Source organism: Myotis yumanensis, unplaced genomic scaffold (assembly GCF_028538775.1).
Source record: "Myotis yumanensis isolate MYYU_CA2020_CCGP unplaced genomic scaffold, mMyoYum1.0.hap1 SCAF_11, whole genome shotgun sequence".
NCBI lineage: Eukaryota > Metazoa > Chordata > Mammalia > Chiroptera > Vespertilionidae > Myotis > Myotis yumanensis.
This window is the reverse complement of record NW_027223762.1, coordinates 15,078,006-15,104,042: the sequence shown is the minus strand read 5'-3', so window position 1 is coordinate 15,104,042 and position 26,037 is coordinate 15,078,006. Positions and strand designations below refer to the sequence as shown.

Sequence of the window (26,037 nt, the reverse complement as noted above, 5' to 3'; positions counted from 1 at the left end):
TTACTTAATATCAATGATTTATGTGCCTAAAATTCTAAAATTTTCTGTAAAACTGGGAACTGTTGTGATTTTCATCACAGATGCTACAAAATGGTTGTCAGGAAGAAGAAAATTAGATTCAATTAATTGTTCATACACTCATCTCTTTTTTAATCATGGTAAAATATTCACCTGAAGAAATAATTTGCTGGCAACTGAACTAAAAGTTCTTACCCTAGGCTGCAGAGTACAAGCACCCAAAGAGTTTTAAAAAAGATCAATGTCTAAGTCTTAAACCAAATTAAATCAGAATCTGTCATATTTCAAAAGGATACAAACATACAAAAATTCATACACACACACACACACACACATTGTTTTAAATAGGAAAACTTTCAAGTTTCATTGTCTTTAACCCCCTGGGTAAAGTAGCCATTTTACTCTAAAATTACCCCCTGCCTTTTCATTAACCTATTAAGAAGAAAAGGCTGACAAGTAACATCTAGTTCCCAATATGCTAAATGTGTAGAATCTTTTTATAATTCAATATATCAAATTCTAAATTTGTGACAAAGATAAATAGAAATGGGTATATTTCTGGCATGACATGAAAGGTTGGGTTTCACTAGTAACCTTACAAGAATATGACTTCCATAACAAAGTCCTTCTCCCAATCAATTCTCCTCTTAAAAAGAGTACTGTATCAAGTTTAATAATGCTAAAAGTGAAACTAATTCACAAAGGAACTAACTGTATTTCCCCAGAAAGTATAATTAAATTATTTAAAAGTTTATGCAATTCTGAACAATACTGAGTTACTGAAAAGCTCTAAAGTATTCCCAGGATTAGCTTTTGTAAGTAAAATCACCAAAAGTAGAGCAGAAAATATTGGGGAAGGGGATGAGAGCAGGAGAGGGAACCAGCAATCCTAGACAACAAATTAGTTTTTTAAAGAAACTACAAGATAAAATCTTCAAATATAAATTTTGACTCATTCTTACCATTGACTTTCCCTAAGCCCGGAGCTTTATTTTTCAGCAGTGTCACCTGTATCTGTGGAATATTGGTGATGTTTGAGTTCAAAACGAATTTGAAGTCCACATGTCCAACCATACAAGCCTTCGGTAGAACCAATTCAAATACATGCTCATCCCAACTGTTGCTGTCAAATAAGAAAGAATATGCTAAATAAAGCAAAAATCTTCCTTCAGCCATAACCATATTACAATTAATATCACATTTTACACTGTGATTTTTAGCCTCAACAAAACTTAATGCTTCTCCATTCAGGAGAGAAGATAAGCAGCTCCCAACCCAGAGGTTACTTAGGGCTATGAATCATCTTACTTTAGGAATCCATACCTGCCTTGGGAACTGTACATTAATAAACCCTTTTTGCTTACAGTATGGACTATTATGCTTCAGAATTATCTGTAGATTCCTGGGCCTGACCATAAATCTATGAGTAGGGTCCCAGGAATCTGCATTTTAAAACAAAAACTTCCTATATTTCTTAATGTGTCCATTCTGATTTAAATTCTATATACATATATGCTGAAAAACAAAAACAATCTCAAAAGCATACTCCTCCACTAAACTCCAGATTCATATCCAAATGTCTACCAGACAGCTCAAACTTATCATAAATCCAAACTTCATGATTATCCATTCCAATCTCAGTAAACAAATTTCCACTTTTCAACTAGCTCATCAATCCAAAACCTCAGTCATCCCCGACTCTTCTCTCACACCAGATGTTCATTACATCAGCATATATTGTTCCTTCTACCTCCAAATTATATCCATATCCAAAAGCTGATCACTCTTTTCACAACTTCTATCAACTATCACCATGTTCCAAGCTACCATCACCATTTCACATGGATTACCACAACAGCATCCCAACTAGAATCCTTGCTTCCATCACTGCTGCCTAACACACACAACCACTCAATCTACAGTCAACACAGCAGTCTTACAGCATCCTTCTAATATGTAAATTATATCACATCACCCCTATACTTAAACCCTCTAACATCTTCCCATCTCAATCAGCATAAAATTCTCACTGTGGCCTATAAATACATTCATGATCTGATTACCAGCTACTGTTTTAGACCTGGCCTCCGACCAATCCCACTACGTTCACTGAACTCCAACAAATGATCTTCTTGCTCTTTCTAGAATTCATAAAACATACTCCCCAGTATCTTTGCAATCCTACTGTCTCTGAAATAATGTCTTCATGGAGGCCTTTCTTTGGTCCCTTATATTAAAAATATTAGACAAATTAGCTTTCTCTACATCTCATTCTTACAAGTACACACTCAACTATTCTATATCCAGTTTTAATATATTTCAATATCTTTTATGACTATATGAAATAGTAAATATCTGCTTACTGTCTATCTATTACAATATAAATTCCACCAGTCATTAACTGTTAAATTTGTGGACTGAGTGACCAAACTAATGGCAATGGTATATTATTTTCATTATTTTATTCTACAAGTACGAATATAGCAATTTCCAAAATTAAGGCAAGGAATAAAACAAACAAAAGCTATTAATATAAAAAGTTAGGAGAAACCGTAATACATATCTAAGAATCTGTTGCCTCTAAAAAATATATAATATGGATTTCCAGTTTAATACCCTGGAAGAATATTTTACCTGTCAGTCTGTAGTTTCCAAGTTCTAGTATGCTGAGCAGCATCTCCATGGTGTTGCTGATGCAAATGTTGAGGATGCCTCCTTTGCTGCTGTTCTTGTTGAACTTCTACCCAGCATGGAGGAACAGTAGCTGAAAACCGTGGAGTCAAAGTCTCAAAGCGGGTTAGCTCCACTAAAGATGTCAAGATGTCAAGGGTGAATGGCTGGTCCACCAATAAATCAACTCCTTAATAATAGTGAATGAAGAATTTGAAGTAAGTTTTATAAAAATATTAGTTTTAATTAACGTTATTATCTACTCAAATTGCAACATTTACTAAATATCCTGAAAGTTAATAATGTTAGCTCAGATATCTACATGCAACTAAAGTAACTAGCACTGACTACATAACAAGCAAAAGAAAAATACATTTGAATATTTTAAATTATAGGAAGGGTACTCATTACTGGAGAAACCCAAAGTCAACCTGTTAGAAAAGTCCTAATTTTACCTCACCCTAAATTAGAAAGAGCAACAAAAGTAACGGTGCTAAAATGAAAGTCTAATTTACATCAGAGAAATATCAAATTTTAGATTTTCTTACTCATGAAAAAAAAAAATTGCTAACCATGAGCAAGCATGTAACATTTGCCCTTTAAACAGTATTTTTTCCACTTCGATGATAGTTGGGAATATCATATATACATATCATCATTATAAGAATAACAACCAGCTCAGACAAATTAGTTTTTTAAATAAATATATGTATTCATATTTGTCAAATGTCTAACATTAAAGATGAAAGGCTGTTTTTCTTGTTCCAATTAACAAAAGCTTAAAGAAAGACTAAAATACAAAATCTGATAGGTTTAGAATATGTTCACAAAGAAAATGTAAACCAAGTTCCATAAAATTGTTAAGTGTACTTCAAACTACATTTTTTCTCAAAGTTTAGCACTTTATAAATCTAACTGAAACTGTATTAAATTGTTGGTAAATATTAACAGCATGTCAATGTCTTTTCTTTACACATGCACTGCTTAACAACGGGATACATTCTAAGAAAATACATCATTGGGTAATTACATCATTGTGCAAACATCATAGGGTGCACGTACACAAACATGGATAGTACAGCCTAACAGTGGTCGGCAAACTGCAGCTCAGCAAACCGCGGCTCGTGAGCCATATGCGGCTCTTTGGCCCCTTGAGTGTGGCTCTTCCACAAAATACCGGCTCTTCCACAAAATACAGACTTCTGCGCATGGGCCACGACGTTTCAATCGCACTGTACATGCGCACCCGCACGTGGTATTTTGTGGAAGAGCCACACTCAAAGGGCCAAAGAGCCGCATGTGGCTCGCGAGCCGCAGTTTGCCAACCACGGGCATACCTATGCTATGTGGTATGGCGTACTTCTCCTGGACTACACCTAGGCTATATGGTATGTATAGCATATTACTGTACAAAACAAGAGTAAATCAAGCACAAGAGAAAATGTCTGACATTAGGAAACATGGCAAACATGAGATGTATGGTACTACTGCTAGTGTTACACAGCTGTTTTTGTAAGTAGAAAGATTACACTCTAAAATAATAATTAAAAGTAGAGGATAGCTGGGCCAGTGTTGCTCAGTGGTTGAGCTTTGACCCATAAACCAGGAGGTTATGGTTCGATTCCCGGTGAGGGCACATGCCCAGGGTTACTGCTCGATCCCCAGTAGGGGGCATGCAAGAGACAGCAATCAATGATTCTCTCTCATCATTGATGTTTCTATCTCTCCCTCTCTCTTCCTCTCTCTGAAGGCAATAAAAACATTTTTTAAATTAAAAAAAAAATTATGTACTGTATATGACTATAATGTGCTACTATGACTGGCAGCACAGTTGATTTGTTTATACCAGCATCATCACAAACACCTGAGTAATGCATTGTAACAGTAATGTTACCACAGCTAAGAATTCACTATGCAATAGGAATTTTGCAGTTTCTTTATAATCATACTAGAGGCCCAGTGCACGAATTTGTGCACCAGTGGGATCCCTTGGCCTGGCCTGCGGAATCGGGCCAAAACCGGCCCTCCAACATCCCCCAAGGGGTCCCAGATTGCGAGAGGGTGCAGGCCAGGCTGAGGGACCCACCAGTGTACGATCGGGGCCGAGGAGGAACGTGGGAGGTTGGCCTACCGGGGAGGGACCGTCGGAGAGCTCCAGGGTGTGTCCAGCCCATCTCGCTCAGTCCCAATCATCCAGACCCCAGCAGCAAGCTAACCTACTGGTCAGAGCGTCTGTCCCCTGGTGGTCAGTGCACGTCATAGCGAGCGGTTGAGCGGCCTTAGCATATCATTAGCATATTACGCTTTGATTGGCTGAACGGCCAATGGGTCGACTGTATGCTTAGCATATTAGGCTTTTATTATATAGGCTATATAGGACCACTGTCATATATGCAGTTCATCATTGACCAAAACATCATTATGTGGCATATGACTGTATTTACTTCTTTATCATCTAATTCACAGCTTTTCTACTAAATAGTATTTTTATGAACTTAATGAAATTTCTTTTTTATTATAACAATAACTTATAAATTAAGAAAACATTCAGTATGCTAGCTTTTAAACTAAGTTGTATAATCAAAAAAATCAAGTCTTGACTAATTATAGCAAGAGACATGAGTCAGTGTATCTCAACCTGGGGACAATCTAGCCTCCCAAGGGCCAAGTGGATGAGGGCAATTGTATGTACTAGAATCTAGTAGGCAGAATTCAGAGATAAGACTAATACAGGATACTCCTCCCACAACAAAAAATCTAGTCCAAAATGTCAGTAGTGGAGATGAGGTTGAGAACACCTGGCATTAAGGTAGTGAAGACTCCCATAGATTATACTAATAATCACTAAATTTAACATGTATTATACTAGTAATCACTAAGTTTGTCTATGATGCAAAGAAGAATAATCAAATGCCCAAATATAAGTGTCCATTAAGATTGACTACCAACTTTATGTATTATTTCTGTTTAGAATACATTTGAGTTCAAACATACTTTTTATTTCAAATTTACTAAACTTCTTTTAAATGCTAGTTCTGGGGAATAAAATGTGGTAAGTGCTAAGAGTACAACACAGCTCTATGGCAGTACAAAATTACTAAAAGGAGGCATAAAGGTTGGGGAAAGAGAGCTCAGTGCAACACGTGAAGAGCATGAAACGGAATTATATACTGTACCTAAAGTTTCACAATGGGGCAATTGAGGTCTAAATATGCTATTGCAGAGAGAAAGTATTTTTTTGACTTTTCAACTCCTATAGTAATATTAATAATATAGGCCATTCCACTGACTTTAAACTTACTTAATGAATCTTCTCTTTTTCATGTTTTTTTTTTCTTCCCTTGCTAGACCAAAAACTCCTTAATGACCAATGTAATGTTTTTTTTCCTTAGGTAACTGAACCAACGTTGGTCAACCTACCCAAAGTTAAGAATCACTTATTTTAATGTTTATAACATTTTCCAACTACTGGAAAAATAATAACTAATACACAAAAACAAGCCCAGTAAAAGAATGCCAATACAGAAATTAATGCCCTTAGCAAAGTCAGCAAGAGTTGACTATAAAAATTGAAATATTGCCCTAGCTGGCTTGTTTCAGTGGATAGAGCATCAGCCTGCAGACTGAAGGGTCCCAGGTTCGGTTCCAGCCAAGGGCACATGCCTGGGTTGCGAGCTCGACCCCCCAGTGGGGGGCATGCAGGAGGCAGCCAATCAATGATTCTCTCTCATCATTGATGTTTCTAACTCTCTCTCCTCCCTTCCTCTCTGAAATCAATAAAAATATATTTTTTAAAAATTGAAATATTGTTTAAGAATATAATAGACTCAGCCCTAACCAGTTTGGCTCAGTGGATAGAGCATCGGCCTGCGAACCAAAGGGTCCCGGGTTCGATTCTGGTCAACAGCACATACCTCGGTTACAGGCTCCTCCCCAGCCCAGGCCCTGGTCGGGTGCGTGCAGGAGGCAACCAATTGATGTGTTTCTCTCACATCGATGTTTCTCTCTGTCTTTCTCTCTCTTCCACTCTCCCTAACAATCCATGAGAAAATATCCTCAGGTGAGGATTAACAACAACAACAACAACAACAACAAAATAAACTCAGAAAACTCTGAACATCACAGGAATATGCATTTTTTTAAATCATTTAAAAACTTAATACCATACCTGAAATGCCAGGACTTGAAGGATTCGATAAAGGTCTGGAACCTTCTGAAGATGGTTCTATTCCTTTAGAAAGAGATCCATCCACTAATATATCAGCTTCATCAATATCATCACAAGTTCCTCCAATTTGGAGAAAATGAAGCTCACCACCTACAGTGTAGTGATATGTCATCAACATACATACATGGATGGGTACCCATACAAGTGCACTTTACTTAGTTAAGAAAATTTATTTTACTATCACTTGATAGTCAGATAAAGAAGGATAACAGCCCAGCCTGCATGGCTCAGTGGTTGAGCATTGACCTATGAACCAGGCCACGGTTCAATTCAACAAAGTGATATATTTCCAAGAACTTAGAAGTTAAACTAGGAAAATGGCAAATACACAAACATGTTTGAAAATAGTTATTCAACTAGAATTTACTTACTATGTGTAAGGTACTATTTTAAATGCTTAAATTAATTCATTTAGTCTTCACAAAAACCCTTGGGATAGGGACAATTATTGTAGCCACTTAACAGATGAGGAAACTAATATACTAGCTATTTTGGGATCAAGGGCCAATCTCAATCCCAGCAGTAACAAACCTGGCCAGTGTGGCTCAGTTAGTTAGAACATTGTCCCATGCACCAAAGAGCCAAGCGGTTCAGTTCCCAGTCAGGGCACATACCCAGGTTGTGGGTTTGATCCCCGAATCAGGACTCGTATGGGAGGCAACCGATCAATGTTTTTCTCTCTCTCTCTCTTTCTCTCTCTCTCCTCCCTCCCCCCCTTTAAAATCAGTGAGGGGGGGGGGGGGGGGCAAAGAATCTTAATTTCACAATGAAATTGAATCTCTATTTTTTTATATCTCTATCACAGAAAAACACTGAAAACAAACTTAGCAAAATTTTAAGACAAAACTGAATGAATAAAATTATATTCTAGCAAGAGTATTTGGAGATTCACTTCCAGAATTACAGAATAAGGAGGACAATAAAGTCTCTTCCTGAAAAGCAACTTTATATAAACCTGGACAAAACTGTCATTCAACCAAGGTGGGGCAAGTTGTGAAAAACAGCTGATTCACTTCTATTGCCAGAGGAAGCTCACTGATTTATAGAGTGCTGTCATTTTAAAGTGGCTCAGTGGCGACTAAAATGAGGCCCATCAACTCTGCTACCTACAGTCAGGATCCTGGGGCAAGCAAAACACTAGAAATAACCAGGAATTTTAACTTAAAAGACATGATAGAAGCATAGGGAGCTTGGTAAACTCTATAAATCCCACACTGATTAGAGGTTATACACATGTGTAGTAGCAAAGACCACACTGGGCCTAAGCCATCAACACATTCCCAAACAAGCCCCCAATGCCTATGCAAGGAAGAATTGAGAGGACTCAACAGAAAACAAAAATAAAGAAAATAAAAGTCAGGGCACACATGAACATGGCCTTAGTGGTAAATATATTTGGTATTAAGGCACAACCACTTATCAAAATCTTTAGCTGACTACTAAGCTATGTGGAACACAGAGGTAACAATAAAAAAGAAGGCTTAAAGTTAAAATAAACAAACAAAAAAGAGAGTCAGCAGCAGCTACACACTGCAAAAGAAACACGCTTCACAGATTTGGTCCAGGTGGGTTATCAAACAAAGAACAACAACCATCAAGAGAGGGTGGGTGAGGAGGGTAGGTGGTGGAGTGAGGATCAGAATCCAGAGTTTCTCCGATGTCATTTAAAATGTCCAATATTAAATTAAAAACTATAAAACATGCAAAGGAAGAGCAATCCATGCTTAAGAAAAACAAAATCAATGAGAAACATCTGAGTGCCCAAAATTAGATTTGGCGAACAAAAATTTCAAATAAGTAATTGTAAATATTTTCATAAAATAAGAAACCAGATAAGGATAATTAAGGGAACAAATGGAAAAAATGACTCAACAAATTAAGAATCTCAACAAAAAAGAAATATTCTAAAAGATCAAAGGGAAATTCTGCAGTTTAAAGGTAAAATAACTAAAATTAAAAGTTCACTTGAGCCGAAACCGGTTTGGCGCAGTGGATAGAGCGTCGGCCTGTGGACTGAAGGGTCCCAGGTTCGATTCTGGTCAAGGGCATGTACCTGGGTTGCGGGCACATCCCCGGTAGGAGATGTGCAGGAGGCAGCTGATCGATGTTTCTCTCTCTCATCGATGTTTCTAACTCTCTATCAAAACTCAATAAAATATATATTTTAAAAAAAAAAAAGTTCACTTGAGAGGCTCAAAGTACATTTGCAATGGTAGTAGAAGGAATCAGTGAAATAAAAATGGGCCAGTAGAAATCAAAGAAGCTAAATAAAAGAAAGAAATTTTTAAATAAAAAAAGCACCTCATTGACCTATGGGACAAATCAAATTAAGTGCATACATGTAATGAGAATTCAAAAAAAAGAGAAGAAAAAGACATAGAAAAAAATTGTTATAAAATAAGGGGCAAAAACTGCCAATATTTGATGAAAAACATTATACTACAAATACAATCATTTCAATTAAACTCAAGTAGGCTGACTACAAAAAGATCCACAGATACACATACATTACAGTCAAAGTCAATGAGAAAATCTTCAAAGCAGCAAGTTAAAAATAACTCATCAGACATAGAAACTACAATGGAAATTAACAGCTGACATCAGAAACAATGGAAGCCAGAGCCAATAGAATGACATGTACACAAAGTCAATGACTAATTCTACATATATAGCACTATTCTTCAAAAAGAAGGTGAAACAGACATTTCCAGATAAACAAAGACTAAGAGAACTTTTTGCTAGCAAACCTGCCTATTAATAAGTACTAAAGGAAAGTCCTTCAAGAATACCAAATTCACCAAAAAAAAAAAAAAAAATAGAAATAACAAGTGAGCAAATGTTTTTTCTCATTTAACATTTTTAGGAGACAAAGATTTTATAAAATAACACTTTTTGGTTGAATTTAAAACTTATCTAAATATTACACTTAAGACAACAGTAGCACAAAGGTAGCAGAGAAAAAAGATTACAGAAAAGTTTCCATATTTTACTAGAATTAAGTCAGAATTATTCTGAAGTAGATTGTGGCAATTTAAACCACTAAGACTGCAACTCCAGAAATAAAAACTATGCCCCTCATCTTATGATGGGAGTTACTTCCCAATAAACCCATCCTAAATTGAAAATATTGAAATTGCATTTAATACATGTAACCTACTGAACATAGGTTAGCCTAGCTGGTTTCTACTGAATACATATCGCTTTTGCACCATTTTAAAGTCAAAGCATCCTAAGTCAAACCACCTTAAGTTGGGGATCATCTTATATATTTTTTAAAATATCAAGGCCCTAGTGATGTCATGCCAAATGGCAAATTAAATTCTTTTCATTTTTTAAATCTTTCAGATTAAGATTCCAAAAGTCACAAAATGAGTCTTCTGATTTGGGTACATTCTGACAGTATAACTTAGTTAATCACTCTGATGACAGACTGCCAGGTCTGAATGCTGACTCTGTCATTTATTAGTTCTATATAGGCAAGTTACTTAACCTCGCTTTCCCTCAGTTCCCTTACCTATATAAATGGAGACAACGATAGCACATACCTCGTAAGTTGGTGTGATGACTAAATGAATTAATAAAGGTAAAGATCTAACAACAATGAACTGGCCATAGATGATCAATAAATTCATATTACCCTTCATATTGCTTAGTATTTTTAATGTGTTTTCTGAACTTTATTAACTAATTCAAAGTTTTATTAGTCTAAAGTTATTATGCCTTGCCATTTGTCAAGTTAACCCTTGCAAGGTTTTTATGTTATTTGAAGGTGTTTGTCCCTTTGTTATTTCACTTGATGTATTTCAAAAAAGGCAACCTGAACCACTATATTCACCATTATTTTTTTAATGTCATCTCTTGCTTTCTTTTATTTAAATTCTTTATTGTTGAAAGTAACCATTATTCGCCCAGACCGGTTTGGCTCGGTGGATAGAGTGTAGGCCTGTGGACTCAAGGGTCCCAGGTTCGATTCCAGTCAAGGGCATGTACCTTGGTTGCAGGCACATCCCCAGTAGGGGGTGTGCGGGAAGCAGCTGATCCATGTTTCTCTCTCATTGATGTTTCTAACTCTCTATTCCTCTCCCTTCCTCTCTGTAAAAAATCAATAAAATATTTTTAAAAAAAAAAGTAACCATTATTCTTTTTAGCTAAAGTCTTGAGATCTTTTTAAAGAGAGGAAAAAAAGGCTAAATCTTACCAGAACTACATGAGATACATCACTCTTCTCAAACCTAATTCCTCTGTCCAATTAGTGGCTATAGTTACCTAGGCTTCAGTATCTCCTGGCCCTAAACTCCTACTAAACTATCAACAGGACTATTCATGTTGTCTGATATTGTCAGCAATCCTTTTCAAAAATCGCTTTTTCTCTCTGACTTAAAATACATATTAAGTTAAAAAAAATGCATACCATATGTTAATTTATACAGAGCCTCAGATGTTACAAAACTGATTTCACTATCAACCAGAGGTAGGAATAAACCAAACAAAAAAAACTGGCAAAAGTACTAATTATTTGCTAAATATTTTTATTTCAGGGGGAAATGAGGACCAATACCTATGTGAGAAACTTTACATATATGATTTAATTTAATTCTAACAAACCTGGAAATAGGCCTTCTTATCCTAGTTTATGAGTAAAAAAAGAAAGGTTTACCTAAGTTTAAAGTAACTTGCCCAAGGCCACAAATTTAAGCAAATACAGAGTCAGGACTCAGAAAGAACAGCAGGTTATTTTCTTGAGGTTAAAGCAGAGAAGATACTTTCTGAGATATTTATTAACTTATTTACAGTTAGAATACTAACTTAGGACAGTAGAAAAAAGTTTTAAAAACGGTTTAAAAAGTTGAAAGGTTTACCACTTCATTATAAAAGAATAAATGTCTCTTTACATGGATCTAAAATTCACACATCAACAAATGCCATATACAACTTTATAAGGTTTGTAGAGAAACCCAACAAACCAACCACTTACCTTTGGTGCATGCACACAGCCTGTCTGTGCCGGAGCAGTAAATGACAGAAACAAACATGTCCTGTTCCTCAGTGCCCTCCTTTTTGGGAGGCTCCACTTTGGCCAAAATTTCAAAGTTTGAAAGATCTAATATTTTTACATATCCTCCCTGAGTGGTTATTACCAGGTGTCCAAGAGTAGAAACATCAGACTTTTTTTCTCTCTCAATGCCATTTTTTGAGGTTAATTGCATTTCCTCAATAGGTTCCTCACAGTCATCTTCTCGATTATCCAATATATCTGGAGGAAGCAAAATGAGCGAGGTAATTGCGTCCTGGGGATCTTTGATATGTTGGACTTTTATTGGCTCCTCTTCTAAAGTCACTATCCGAGTGGCATAATTCATTTTATAAAGTATTAAATATCCACCACTAACATTCCTCTGCTCAGGCTGAATTATCAAAGGGGTCTGTACATCTGCTGGTGATTCGTGTTGGATTACACTAATATTTGCACCATTCACTACAGCAAGATTGGATTCCAGTTCACCTTTCCGTCTATTACACAGCGCAGAGTTTAATTTATTTAAATTATTCAAGGCCTCTACTTGATTTATTGCACTCAAGGATTCAACAGGGCATGTTCGCAGTCCTACCAACAAATGAATTCCATCAGCACAAGGAGTTATAGAGTCTATACAAAGATTCTCCTCCTCTGCAAACTTTGGCAGTCTCAAGCATTGAACCAAAGTCCCAGGCTTGGGAAACACAGAGTTCCACTTCTCAGAATCTGGAGAGGTAAGGTTGGCTGCTGCATCCGCAAATTGCTGAATGTAAGTCACGGGAGGATCCTGCAACAACATCTGCTCCTGACTATCCAGTTCCATTTCAATAATCTGTGGAACTGTAAAACCGTCATCATGCAAGCTTTTACTCATTATACTGTTCATCTGTGAAAAGATTTTTCCTGCTTTCTCATCAGATTCCTTGATGCTATAAAGAAGCAAAATGGGTAAAGTCCTCCTTACCAGAGGAGAATTTAATTCTGAATTAGTGCAGGATTCATTGTCAGTTGACCCTTGTTCTGATATACTTTCACCCTGAGTTCTGCTTAAACCATCCAGTGACCTGTGAGAATTACTACTAATGGGTGAGGTAGCAGGAGATTTATATGTTAATAAACCTCCAGCCAATAAACATGGAAAGGGAATGTTGTGTTGTTCCTGGTGCTTTTCCTTTGTCTTTTCACTCTTAGAGTTTGTTAAGCAAGAATTTGCCCCAAGTTCTTCAAGATCCTTAACGGTATCTTCAAGCACATTTGCAACAATTTCCCACTGAAGTTTTTCTGGCTGCTGGAGAATGCTGAGTGCTGTTATATCAAGGTTCATTTCCATGGCTTCCTTCTGTGATATATGCCCTGTGAAAAAAGAACAATATTCATTAGCAATGACCTTCTGAATGTAACTCAAAATCTCTAATGTGAAGTTTTCGTTAATTTTCATTTTTACTCATCTAGTCAACGCATTATCTACACTAATAAAAGAGAAACATGGTAATTAGCATACGACCGCTACCCTTCCCATTGGCTAATCAGCATATCCTTATGCAAATTAACTGTCAGCCAAGACGGCGGCCGGCAGCCAGGCAGCTGGAAGCGAACATGAGGCTTGCTTGCTCCAGTGACTGCAGACTCCAATGTTCCCCGCCTGCCTTGCCAGCCTCTGAGCTGGCAGTTTGAAACATTCTAACAAATATAGGCCGGGATCTCAGAGCTGAAGTTATACTTTGTTTCGATTATAGAACCGAAACAAACCAGATACCTGCTCTCAGAGCTAGAGCCAGAGCTAAAGCTGGCCCAGAATAAAATTAAAAAAAGGAGCAGTTGGGAGCTTCAATCAACAACCACCAGCCTGAAAGCAGCCCTCAGCCCCTCCCCAGACTGGCCGGGCACCCCAGTGGGGACCCCCACCCGGATCCAGGACACCCTTCAGGGCAAACCAGCCGGCCCCCAGGCCTCTATCCTATATAGTAAAAGGGTAATATGCCTCCCAGCACCGGGATCAGCGGAGCCTCGAGGCCTCCTGGCACCGGATCAGCGTGACAGGGGGCAGCGCCCAAACCCCCTGATCGCTCTGTGGCTCTGTGAGTGAAAGGGGGCGGGGCCACAACCTCCCTATACGCCCTGCTCTGTTCGTGACAGGGTAAGGTGCCCCAACCCCCTGATCAGCCCTGCTCTGTGCCTGACAGGGGGGAGCTCCCCAACCCTGATCGCCCTGCGGCTCTGTGTTTGACAGGGTGCGGCACACCAACCCCCTGATCGACCCTGCTCTGTGTGTGACAGGGTGCGGCGCCCCAACCCCCCCTCCCCCACGGACCCTGCTCTGTGTGTGACGGGGTAGAGCCATAACCTCTCCATTGGCCCTGCCCTGAGTGTGACAGTGGCGGCGCCCCAACCCCCTGATCGGCCCTGCTCTTTGGATGATAGAGGGCAGCGCCCTAACTCCCCTATCGGCCCTACTCTGTGCATGACAGGGGGGAGCTCCTCAACCCCCTGATGGGCCCTGTTCTGTGCGTGACAGGGGGAGCACCTCAACCCCCTGATTGGCCCTGCTCTGTGCATGACAGGGGGTGGCGCCGCAACCTCCCCATCGACCCTGCCTTGAGTGTGACGGGGGCGGTGCCCCAACCCTCCAATCGGCCCTACCCTGAGCGTGACTGAGGGTGGCATCACAACCTCCTGATCCACCCTGCTCTGTGCATGACAGGGGGCGGCGCCCCAACTCCCCAGTCGGCCCTGCTCTGAGCCCGACCAGGGGCTGCACCTAGGGATTGGGCCTGCCCTCTGCCACCAGGGAGCAGGCCTAAGCCAGCAGGTCGTTATCTCCCGAGAGGTCCCAGACTGGGAGAGGGCACAGGCCGGGCTGAGGGCCCCCCTCCCCCCCCCCGCCCCCGAGTGCACAAATTTTTGTGCACTGGGCCTCTAGTGTATATATATAAAAGCCTAAGCGACCGAACAACAAAACAACCGGTCAACCAGTCGCTATGATGGGCACTGACCACCAGGGGGCAGATGCTCAACACAGAAGCTGCCACCTGATGGTCAGTGCGCTCCCACATGGGGAGCGCTGCTCAGCTGACCAATAGGTGCCAGATGCAGGGCTCACAGCTAGCCACTGCAGCCCGGAGACCGCAGCAAAGCGGCAGCAAGCCTACTGAGTGGCAGCGGCAGCAGGCGTAGCAGGGCTGGGATGAGCAGAAGTGGCAGGCAGGAGCAGCAGGTGGCATTGGACTGCCGGTTTCGACCCAATCCCCACAGGCCACACCGAGGGACCCTCTAATATCAATATAATTAGCTAAGAAGATACATATTTTACTACAAATAAATGAGATACTTACAAATCTCAAAAGGAGGCAATACTAAAGTATTTGAACTAGAAGAATTTTTTTCTATAACCAATGCTACCTTTAAAAGTTAACCCAAAACCAGACCATTATTGTTTGGTGTCTTTAAAAAGGATTTCATGACAAAATAAATTTTAAAAAGAACTTGCTACTCTAAACTAACTATAACTTTTGACAACTATATAAAACCATGTCTCTTATAGAGAGATTTAACAAGTTATACATTCCTTAATTCATGAGACCTGACATCAGAGAAGAGCCAAAACGTAATAACAGTCACTTTTTAAAAACACTGGCTACTAAAAAAAAAAAAAAAAAAAAAAAAAAAAAAAAAAAAAAACACTGGCTACTTCCAGGGATTATGCTTCACATATTTTTATCTTAATCCCAAAAACGCTAATTAACACATGTTAGCATCACTATTTTATATTTTAGAAAATGCTATCAGACTATAATTAAATGACAGGATTTTGCCCTAACTGGTTTGGCTCAGCGGATAGAGCGTCGGCCTGCGGACTCAAGGGTCCCAGGTTCGATTCCGGTCAAGGGCATGTACCTTGGTTGCGGGCACATCCCCAGGCGGGGGCATGCAGGAGGCAGCTGATTGATGTTTCTCTCTCATCGATGTTTCTAACTCTCTATCCCTCTCTCCTCCTCTCTGTAAAAAATCAATAAAATAGCCGAAACCGGTTTGGCTCAGTGGATAGAGCGTCGGTCTGTGGACTGGGGGGTCCCAGGTTCAATTCCAGTCAAGGGCATGTACCTGGGTTGCGGGCACATCCCCAGTGGGAGATGTGCAGGAGGCAGCTGATTGATGTTTCTCTCTCATCAATGTTTTTAACTCTCTATCTCTTTCCCTTCCTCTCTGTAAAAAAAAAATCAATAAAATATATTTTTAAATGACAGGATTTTAATTCTGACATAGTAAAACGATTTTGAGATGCACTATTAGCCTTGCCCATACTATAACTATATTAAATATGAAAAATACTGTTTTAATATTTCATAAGATAATGAATAAGGCAGCATGTAGTTGAAGCCTTAATGTCTATGATTTTATACCTAAAAATGTATTTTCTATTCACCTGTTTTTACCTTAATTTAAATGTTACTTTTATTTAAAAAGAGAATACATTAAGCAAATAAATTGAACACATTATTAAGAGCTCAATGTCAACTCCCTGACATCTGTGACAAAAATTTGATAAAGCTGTCCCTTTACTTCATTTGGCTCAAGTAGGTACCATTTAAAGTTAAGTAGGAAACACTACGTACTACTAATTCAAGATCTCTGCTATAAACAGATCATCTAACATTTTTTACATACCTGTCACAGAATCTGATCTGGAATGCTCTTCACTATCTGAATCCTCCAGTAAATCATCACTTAAAAGACAAAGTAAAAATATAATTTGAATTTCAAAAAAATGTATACATGTGAGACAGGAAAAAAAAAAAGTACAATGTTACAACAACCACTGTTTTACATCTGGAATATAAGCATCACAAAAACTATTAAAACTAACTTAAATTATGTATAAGTAGTCTGAGACCATAAGTGATTAAACAATGCTGATAAACTGCGGGCTCGATCCCCAGTGAGGGGTATGCAGGAGGAAGCTGATCAATGATTGTCTCTCATCATTGATGTTTCTCTCTCTCTCTCTTCCTTCCTCTCTGAAGTCAATAAAAATATTTTTTAAAGGGGTCTTCTTTAGGAAAAAAAAATAAATCAAAAGTATGAATAAAACAGCAATAGATACTATCTATCAATAATAACTTTAATTGCAAATAGATTAAAGGTTCCAACCAAAAGACACAGGGTGGTTGAATGGGTAACAAAACAAGACCCTACACATGCTGTCTATAACAGACTCACTTTAGATCAAAAGACACATAGACTGAAAGTGAAGGGACTGAAAAGGATTTTTCATAAGAAGGAAACAACAAAAAGCTGGGGTAGCAATACTTATACCACACAAAATAGATTTTAAAACAAAGACACAAAAAAGGACCCAGCAATTCCACTTCTGGATATTTATCAAAAAAACCCAAAATACGAAATAGAAAAGCCATATGCAACATTATTTACAATAGGCAAGATATGGAAGCAACCCAAGTGTCCATCAATAGATGAATGGATAAAGTGATACATATATACAATTTGACTCAGCCATAAAAAAAATCTTGCCATCAACATGGATGGATCGAGAGAGTATTGTGCTGAATCAAGTAAGTCAGACAGAGAAAAGGCAAATACTATATGATTTCACTTATATGTAGAATCTAAAAAGAAAAAATAAACAAGCAGAACAGAAACAGACTCATAGATGCAGAGAACATTTTGACAATTGCTAGATTGGGGGATAGCAGGGGAAATGAAAAAGGTGAAGGGATTAATAAGTACAAATCAGTATTTACAGAATAGCTCTGGGGATGTAAAGTACAGCATAGAATATAGTCAATAATATTGTAATAATTATGTAAAAGTTGTTAGATGGGCAGAAAACTTATGACTTTGTAAGTCATATACTAGTATATGTCTAATCACTGGGGTTTGCATCTGCAAGTAATATAATATTGTACATCAACTATATTAAAAATATATATTTAAAATTAAAAAATAAAATTGAAGAAGAAAAGGGGGGAGGGGAGCTGCTAATACTTAAGACAAGTTAAGTGGTTTGTGAAATCCTTCAATCTGCCTACTTGAGAATACTGCAGGTGTTGCTCTGTAATCCTAGCCCAGTTCAGAGTTACAACTGCAGTTTCTTGGAAACAAATGAGTGAAATGGGATTATATTTTTATTTTCCTTCCCCACATAGATCAAATAAACCTATAGAAATCAGGAATCTGCCAGAAAAGCTCAATGGAAGAGAATCCAACACAGAATTTTTAACAAAATGTTTCTATAGCAATAATTTTGTTTCAAATCTTTGCTGGCTACTGATAAATTGTTTTAAATAACTAGGTCATCCTCTCTAGCCACAAGTTATGTCATTATTCATGAGGATGTCTATAATTTAAAGTGCTAATTTAAAAAAAGGGGAAACTAAAACCATTTAACTATTTGGTTCAACAGCTTTATGAAAAGATTTAATAGAAGGTGAAATTACAAGCCTAATCGAAGGGTTTTTTTTTTTTCATTATTTACACTATTTTCCGATGCAGCAATTATGTCCAATTAATGGCATAGGTTAATGTAGAAAATAAAGTATATTTTACAGACTATGGCATTTCTAAAAGAATTATACAGCTATTTCAGATTTCAAACAAACATTTATTATCTAATTTGTTAACATAATAATTTTTCTGCCTCTTTAATTAGAATTAAGAGAACATACAATTTAGGAAAAGAAAATACTTAATGTCTATAAATACCAATAAAACAAATTCACATACCTATCTCCTTCCAATTTTGGTATATCTGAGCAACTAGAGGAGTCTTCTAGCCACGCCAAAGTTGGTCTCCTTGATTCAACTGTTGAGCTTGGTTCTCCTGACAGAATAAGCTGTTGTACAATAGCTGGATCATATGCATTAATTTCAAACTTTAAGTGCACCTAAACAATGAAAAGGCTAAGTTTACAACTGCTTTTTTCTCAATTACTAATCTGTTACTTCAAAATTAAAACATACCTTCATAAGTTTGGAAACATCCCATATGCAGATCTTTCCTCGTTTCGTTGCAGCAGCTAGAAAATGGGGGCAGCTTCCCGACCCAAAGCAAGATATTCTGTCAGTTCCATCCGTACAAGGAAACTGTGCAGGACTTGTTGCGAGAGTGACTGACAATGGCACATTCTGTGTGTGCTCACCTTTCACAAAGGGGCAATTTGGGGAATGTCTCTCATGCTCAGACCTTTACATAAATTAACAAAGGAAAAAATTTAATGAATAACAAAGCAGTTAAATTTGCATATTAAAACAAAATATCAGGATCATCTTTTCTTTTTGAAAAAACAAGTATTCCTTACCAAGTCATTCAACATCATCTAACATGTCCAACCAGAACTTCATAATAGCAGTTATTATACGCTTTAACTCAATACAAATAGTCTCAGATGAAACTCAGAAATGCTACAGTATAATTTATGCTATATCAGCATACTGATTAAATTGCTTAAAGTCCTGATATTTCCCCACAATGGTTTCCTACATCTTTAAATGAATAACTACTTTGTATAGATTTAAAATTCTCCATATATGCAGAGTACAGTGACACCAGTTAATACTGCATTGTACATTTAAAATTTGCGAAGCCCTAGCCATTTTGGCTGAGGGGATAAAACATCGGCCTGCTGACTAGAGGGTCCCAAGTTCAATTTCCAGTCAAAGGCACCTGCCCAAGTTGGGGGCTTGATCTCCAGTAGGGGGCGTGCAGGAGGCAGGCATCAATGATTCTCTCTTGTCAGTGATGTTTCTATAGCCCTCTCCCTTTCTCTCTAAAATCAATAAAATATATTTAAAAATAAATAAATAAATATTTACAAAGAAGAACCCTGTGATGAAAAGCAAGGACCTACAACCATAACTCAGTTGGTTGGGCATCATCCCATGCACCAAAAGGTTCAATTCTGGGTCAGGGCAAATATCCAGGTTTCAGGTTGAAAACCCCAGTCAGGATGACTACAGGAAGCAACCAACTGATGTTTTTCTCATATCTTTGTCTGTCTGTCTGTCTGTCTATCTCTCTCTCTCTCTCTCTCTCCCCCCCATCTCCCTTCCTCTCTCTACAGAATCAATAAAAAATATACCCTTGGGTGAAGATTAAAAATATAAATTACAATAAAATTTATTAACATAAATCTTAAGACCCTCATCTGTGGATTCCCCACTGACAGCCTGCCCTCAACAGATCACTATTAAACAGCTGAAATTAATCATGCTCCTTTCATTTATTTTATCATAGTATCTTGGTTTTCAGAGTCTGATTCTATTCTTTGGCACTTTCAAGTACAGACTTTAGGCAGTGAAATATCTTAGCGATACTGTATGCTAAGTGATGTGACAGAGCACAGACAGTGCTACCTCATCCTCCTGGGACAAGGGAAAAAATACCAATGGCAGAAAGACATGAATATTATTATATCTAGATCAGAAAAGCACAATTTAGAAGCACACATATTGTAGAGAGTAGCTACAGCATTTGGACAGGTTCAACCCCCGGACTGACTTGTGGCAAAGCCACAAACAAGTCCCAGCTTGGAGGGCAAAGCCCTCCCAGAACAATTATAGCCAAAAGGCTATGACTGTAAGCTTGACCTTATAGTCCAACCCTGCAGTCCTAGGTAGCTAAGGAATGTGGGCTTCGGGCGGTACAGCAAGTGCTGCCTGAACGAAGCTTGATAGAGTTCAGAGAATGGCAACAACAGGAAAGAAGCAGAATTGAAATTTGCAAGAACACTGTAAACATCTTGCCCTTGTTTTGCTTTGTGTGATCTGACTATAAAATAAAGCTTCGGCTTACAGACTGTGTCACTGTTTCCTCATCTAGGCACAGTGATCCACCTGGTTCTAACTGTATTCTCTTGTTTGTTTTCTTTAATCCTTCACCGCCCCTCCTCGGGTTCACCCCTGGCCGTGTTGGACACAGTCCAATATATAGGATTAATTTAGCTATTATGTCCAGAATAATCAAGACTCACCAAGGTTCATCAGTAGGTTCCCAACAAACAAGGCATACACTACAAGTAAAACACATGGCTCTATCATCTCCAGATGAGGCAGGCTGCAAATTTATAAAGAAAACACACAAGGTTAATCAACATTAAAATAACTTTTTAATAAAAACTTCTAAAAAAGTCAATAAATTTAGGTAAAATTCATTATTGAAAAAAGAAAATTAGCCTCCACTATTAAGTTCAAGCAATACACTGAATCCCTAAATGTTTATAAACTTGCTGCTTTATTTGAAAAACTGTGTTTCATCAGAAAATGACCATTAAGTCAAACATAGAAGCACATAGATGATCTCAGATTTATTACTGACTAGAGGCCTGATGCACAAAATTCGTGCAAGAGTAGGCCTTCCTTCCCCCAGCTGCCGGCACCAGCTTCCCTCTGGCACCCGGAACCTGGGCTTCCCTCCGGCCATTGGCAGGCACCGGGACCTGGGCTTCCCTCGCAGCCCAGGCTTCGTCCGAAAGAACGTCTGGTCTAATTAGTATATTACACTTTTATTATTATAAATTAGAGGCCCGATGCACGAAATTAGTGCATGGGAGGGGTGTCCCTCAGGCCAGCCTGTGCGCTCTCGCAATCCGGGACCCCTAGCTCCTAACCACCTGCCTGCTCACGCCTAACTACCCACCTGCTTGCTCCTTACCACTTGGTTCACCACCCCTTACCACCCGCCTCCTTACTCCTTACCACTTAGCTTGCCACTCCTTAGCGCTGCCACGGAGGTGGGAGAGGCTGCTGCCACCACCACTGCACTCGCCAGCCATGAGCCTGGCTTCTGGCTGAGCAGTGCTCCCACTGTGGGAGCGCACTGACTCCTGCATTGCAAGTCTGCCCCCTGGTGGTCAATGCATGTCATACCGACCAGTCGTTCTGGTCATTCTGCCGTAATGGTCGCTGGGCTTTTATGTATATAGGTTATACTACTGATTATATTACTAAAGTATTTGAAATATAGTTAAGTATAGAAAGAAAATAACTAACAGGTTTATTATTACAAACTGAATCCCATACAACCATACAAGAAAGGGCAAGTAAAAATGAAATGCAAACTAGTAAACCTAATTCACGTAATATTCTTCAAGACACATGGGACTACATCCTACATGTAAATAAAATAACAAAACTTGAACTCAAACTTACCTGTAAAAACCAATGTTATTATTTTTATCACTTACTCTAATTAGCACTTACTGTGTCTACAGATGTAAATTTACTATATATTTTAGAAGATTAAGAATAATCAACCCTTAATACAGACAGAAGATTCTAGAAAACCTATGATTTTACCTCTTGGCTAATATGTAATACAATGAATAATAATTCAATAGGAAAAATATCAAGTTATCCCTTCTCAGAGGCTATTTTAGAAAATGACACCCAATCCTATATAATAAAAGCCTAATATGCTAAATGTCCAGTCGTCCAGTTGGCCGTTCAACCAATCAAAGTATAATATGCTAATGATATGCTAAGGCCACTCAAACACTCGCTATGACGTACACTGACCACCAGGGGGAAGACAGTCAATGGGTCGACCAGTCGCTATGACTTGTACTGACCACCAGGGGAGACGCTCCGACTGGTAGGTTAGCTTGCTGCTGGGGTCTGGCCGATCAGGACTGAGCAAGATGGGCCAGACACGCCCTGGAGCCTTCCCGCAGTCCCTCCCCGGCTGGCCAATCTCCTGCATCCTTTCCCAGCCCCAATCATGCACCGGTGGGGTCCCTCGGCCTGGCCTGCGCCCTCTCACAATCTGGGACCCTTGGGGGATGTCAGAGAGCTGTTTTCAGCCTGATGGCAGAACGACTGGTCACTATGACGCACACTGACAACCAGGGCACAGACGCTCAATACAGGAGCTGCCCCTTAATGGTTAGTGCGCTCCCACAGGGGGAGTGCCACTCATCCAGAAGCTGAGCTGATGGCTGGCAAGCGCAGTGGCGGTGGCAGGAACCTCTCCCGCCTCAACAGCAATGCTAAGGATGTCCGACTGACGGCTTAGGCCCTCTCCCAGCGGGCCTAAGCCATCAGTCAGACATCCCCATAGGGCTCCCGGACTGCGAGAGGGTGCAGGTCGGGCTGAGGTACCACCTCCCTCTGAGTGTACGAATTTTGTGCACCAGGCCTCTAGTAGGAAGATAAAAAGTTAGGAAAAATGGTCCATATTTAATTCTTAATTTAAGAAAATAATTCAAGTGATTCTATTAGCCAGTCTCCAAATGAGTCTAACTAATAATCTGAAAAACTTTAAATAAAATATTCAAATATATATGACATTCTGAATTTTAGTTAACATATTCAGAAACACTTCAAGATAACTAAGAAATAATCACTCTGCAAATTCTTCATGATAGTAACTTCAATGTATTTCAAAGTTTCATTGAATTCTAAAATTAAATAAGCAAGTTTAATGAAAAACTTACATGTAAATGTTAGATATCTTAGATTCTTTAGCAGGGGTAAAACAATGGCAAGCCAGTCTACACTGTACTCAGTAGAAGTAGTATATTTTTCCTATCTAAACCTATTTTTTCTTACCTTCCCTCTACTTTATTCAGTGAAACTCTCCATAATGTCCCATTCTCGTGTCTTTTTGTCACACTAATCCTTACAATGTACACATGCCTCTTTTCCTGCATAAAACTATGACTATTTTCCTTGACTAATTATTTCTCTTTCTGTCCAATGTCTTAATCAATTTTTCAATACTTTATGTATTCAGGTTGCATTTTACTACACATAATGTTGCTACTATAATTATCTAGTATATGGGTAATTTTTATCCTAAATAAAATTAGAATTACAGTAAGAATGTGTTGCTTTTATTGAATTACCCTAAGTACTTATTTGTTATGCATGCATAAGTCAAAAAGTGAAAATAAATACACATCCAAAGAAAATATATTTTAAAAAGCATATTTAAAGAATATTGCCTACTTTCTAAAAGAAAATAGTTATGTAGCATTAACTCAGTTTTTAGTTACTTTTAACAAATGTTTTTTCTTTTCGTGCACAATACATGACATAGTACTAGCCAGTCAATATTATGATCAAAGGTATAAGAAAGAAAAAAACTCACATAAAGGCATACACATAAGCACACAGGGTACACAAAGTAAGTTTTTGAAAAAGTTTTTTTAAAACAAAAAACTGGGTTTTTTTAATAATATTTTTTACCTGATGATAGAATCCAGCTTGAGCCATGGGATCTGGTTGTGCCCATCTATAGCCTACATGAGGCCATGATGTAAATGTCTCCCGTCTGTTAGCTTCACTATACATTAGTGATCTAAAAGTAAGCATACTTTATGTAATCGAAGTTAGGCCTCAAATGATATTGACACTCCTATTTCACACTAATGAAAAAACTTTACTAGATTATCAACAAAAACTTGTAATAGTCTACTAACCACTTTCAAATTTGTATTTTAAACTAAAAATGATCACTTTAAGGAATTTCTCTTAAATAGTGTAGGAAAAAATAAGCCTGATTAATAGCCACAATTTATAAACAATTCCAGGAGTAGATTTAATTAACCGATGTTACATAATTACCAAGCCAAGAACACACAATCTGGAAATGTAGAGGCAGAAAGTTGTATGCCTTCATCATTTGCCAAGTTTTGTATAAGTGGGTAAAATTACAACCAAAGAAACAGTGGTTTTATCTCATTCATATTGAGAAAATATTTTCTAATTTAGTATTTTTAAGTACGTAGAGGGCAATTTTTTTTTCTTTCAGAGAAATCCTTTTCCAGGAAAGTTGTACTCTCCACGGAATAATAAAAAAGGGAAATCTTCATATGTTTTCATATTTAAATATGTGAGCTCACTGAGTGGGAACCTATAACACACAGAGCATTAAAGTATTTCTTTAAAGGATCATACCAAAATTAGAAAAAGTCCAAATAGCTTCAAGTAAGAAAAAACTGGTAAGCAAAGCTTACTCTCCCTAACATAAATGAGTAACTGATAACAGGAGGGGAAGGGAAGGGAGAGAAAGTGGCAAAGATCATCACAACCAGATCAGAAAAATATTTTTCCTTAAATTAGTACACAATCTACTATAATACTGCTAGTGATTTTAGGATTAACTCATAGTTGTGTTCTGGTTTGGAAAAAAAAAAAAAAAACGCCATTGGGTTAGAAAAGCCTTGTCCTCTATGGACTATATATATCTTCAAGATCTGTGTCAGTCTTGGAAAGCTGTCTCCTTAGTTATATTACCAAACAGAACAGCAATAACATCTACCCGAACCTAATTCAAACCCCCAACAGATCTAAGTTCAACAGGGTCCTAATACGGTCCCTAGATTCACCTGTAATGAAACACAGACTACATCACAATTAATATTTTGAGACATTTAACACCTCCAGAAACACTGAATAGCCTATCTAATCAATGTATTTCCTAAAATAAAATATTTACCACAGTTTGCACTGCCTTCTTTAGAAACCCTGCTATTGTTTGCAATTAAAATAGCTCTGAGTAGCTGTTTTATAATCTCTTCAAGATAGGTATAGCTCTCAGACAAGAAACATTTATTCTAAGTGTACACTTCCCCCCCTCTCCAAACATTCCAAAGAATATTTTAAGGACAGCCACAGCACATATACCTGACACTTAGCCACATTAAAAATGACAGTTTCGCCCTAATTGGTTTGACTCAGTGAACAGAGCGTCGGCCTGCGACTGAAGAAGAGTCCTGGGTTCGATTCTGGTCAAGGGCACATGCCCAGGTTGCAGGCTGATCCCCAGTGGGGTGTGTGCAGAAGGCAGCCAATCAATGATTCTCTCTCATCATTGATGTTATTATCTCTCTCCCTCTCCCTTTCTCTCTGAAATAAAAATATATTTTTTAAAAACTGACAGTTTCGCCATAACCGGTTTGGCTCAGTGGATGCAGCGTCGGCCTGTGGACTGAAAGGTCCCAGGTTCGATTCCGGTCAAGGGCATGTACCTTGGTTGCGGGCACATCCCCAGTGGGGGGTGTGCAGGAGGCGGCTGGTCGATGTTTCTCTCTCATCGATGTTTCTGACCCTCTATCCCTCTCCCTTCCTCTCTGTAAAAAATCAATAA

General features: G+C 38.4%; 1 protein-coding gene across 6 annotated transcripts in view; it reads right to left on the bottom strand.

Annotated features, from left to right (window-relative positions):
• The window catches only part of BIRC6 (baculoviral IAP repeat containing 6), a 181,438-nt gene that overhangs the window by 124,274 nt on the left and 31,127 nt on the right, over positions 1 to 26,037 (bottom strand). For all 6 annotated transcript variants that reach the window (XR_011473150.1, XM_070428963.1, XM_070428967.1 and 3 more), the window contains exons 5-13: positions 24,135 to 24,246; positions 20,921 to 21,003; positions 18,912 to 19,134; positions 18,675 to 18,835; positions 16,599 to 16,657; positions 11,892 to 13,286; positions 6,857 to 7,006; positions 2,653 to 2,878; positions 981 to 1,141 (exon numbers count right to left, since the gene is read on the bottom strand). Coding sequence is in view for 5 of the 6 variants with exons in the window: in XM_070428963.1 (XP_070285064.1) it covers positions 981 to 1,141; positions 2,653 to 2,878; positions 6,857 to 7,006; positions 11,892 to 13,286; positions 16,599 to 16,657; positions 18,675 to 18,835; positions 18,912 to 19,134; positions 20,921 to 21,003; positions 24,135 to 24,246 (2,570 nt within the window). In the remaining variant the exon portion in view is untranslated. The remainder of the gene's footprint in view (positions 1 to 980; positions 1,142 to 2,652; positions 2,879 to 6,856; positions 7,007 to 11,891; positions 13,287 to 16,598; positions 16,658 to 18,674; positions 18,836 to 18,911; positions 19,135 to 20,920; positions 21,004 to 24,134; positions 24,247 to 26,037) is intronic.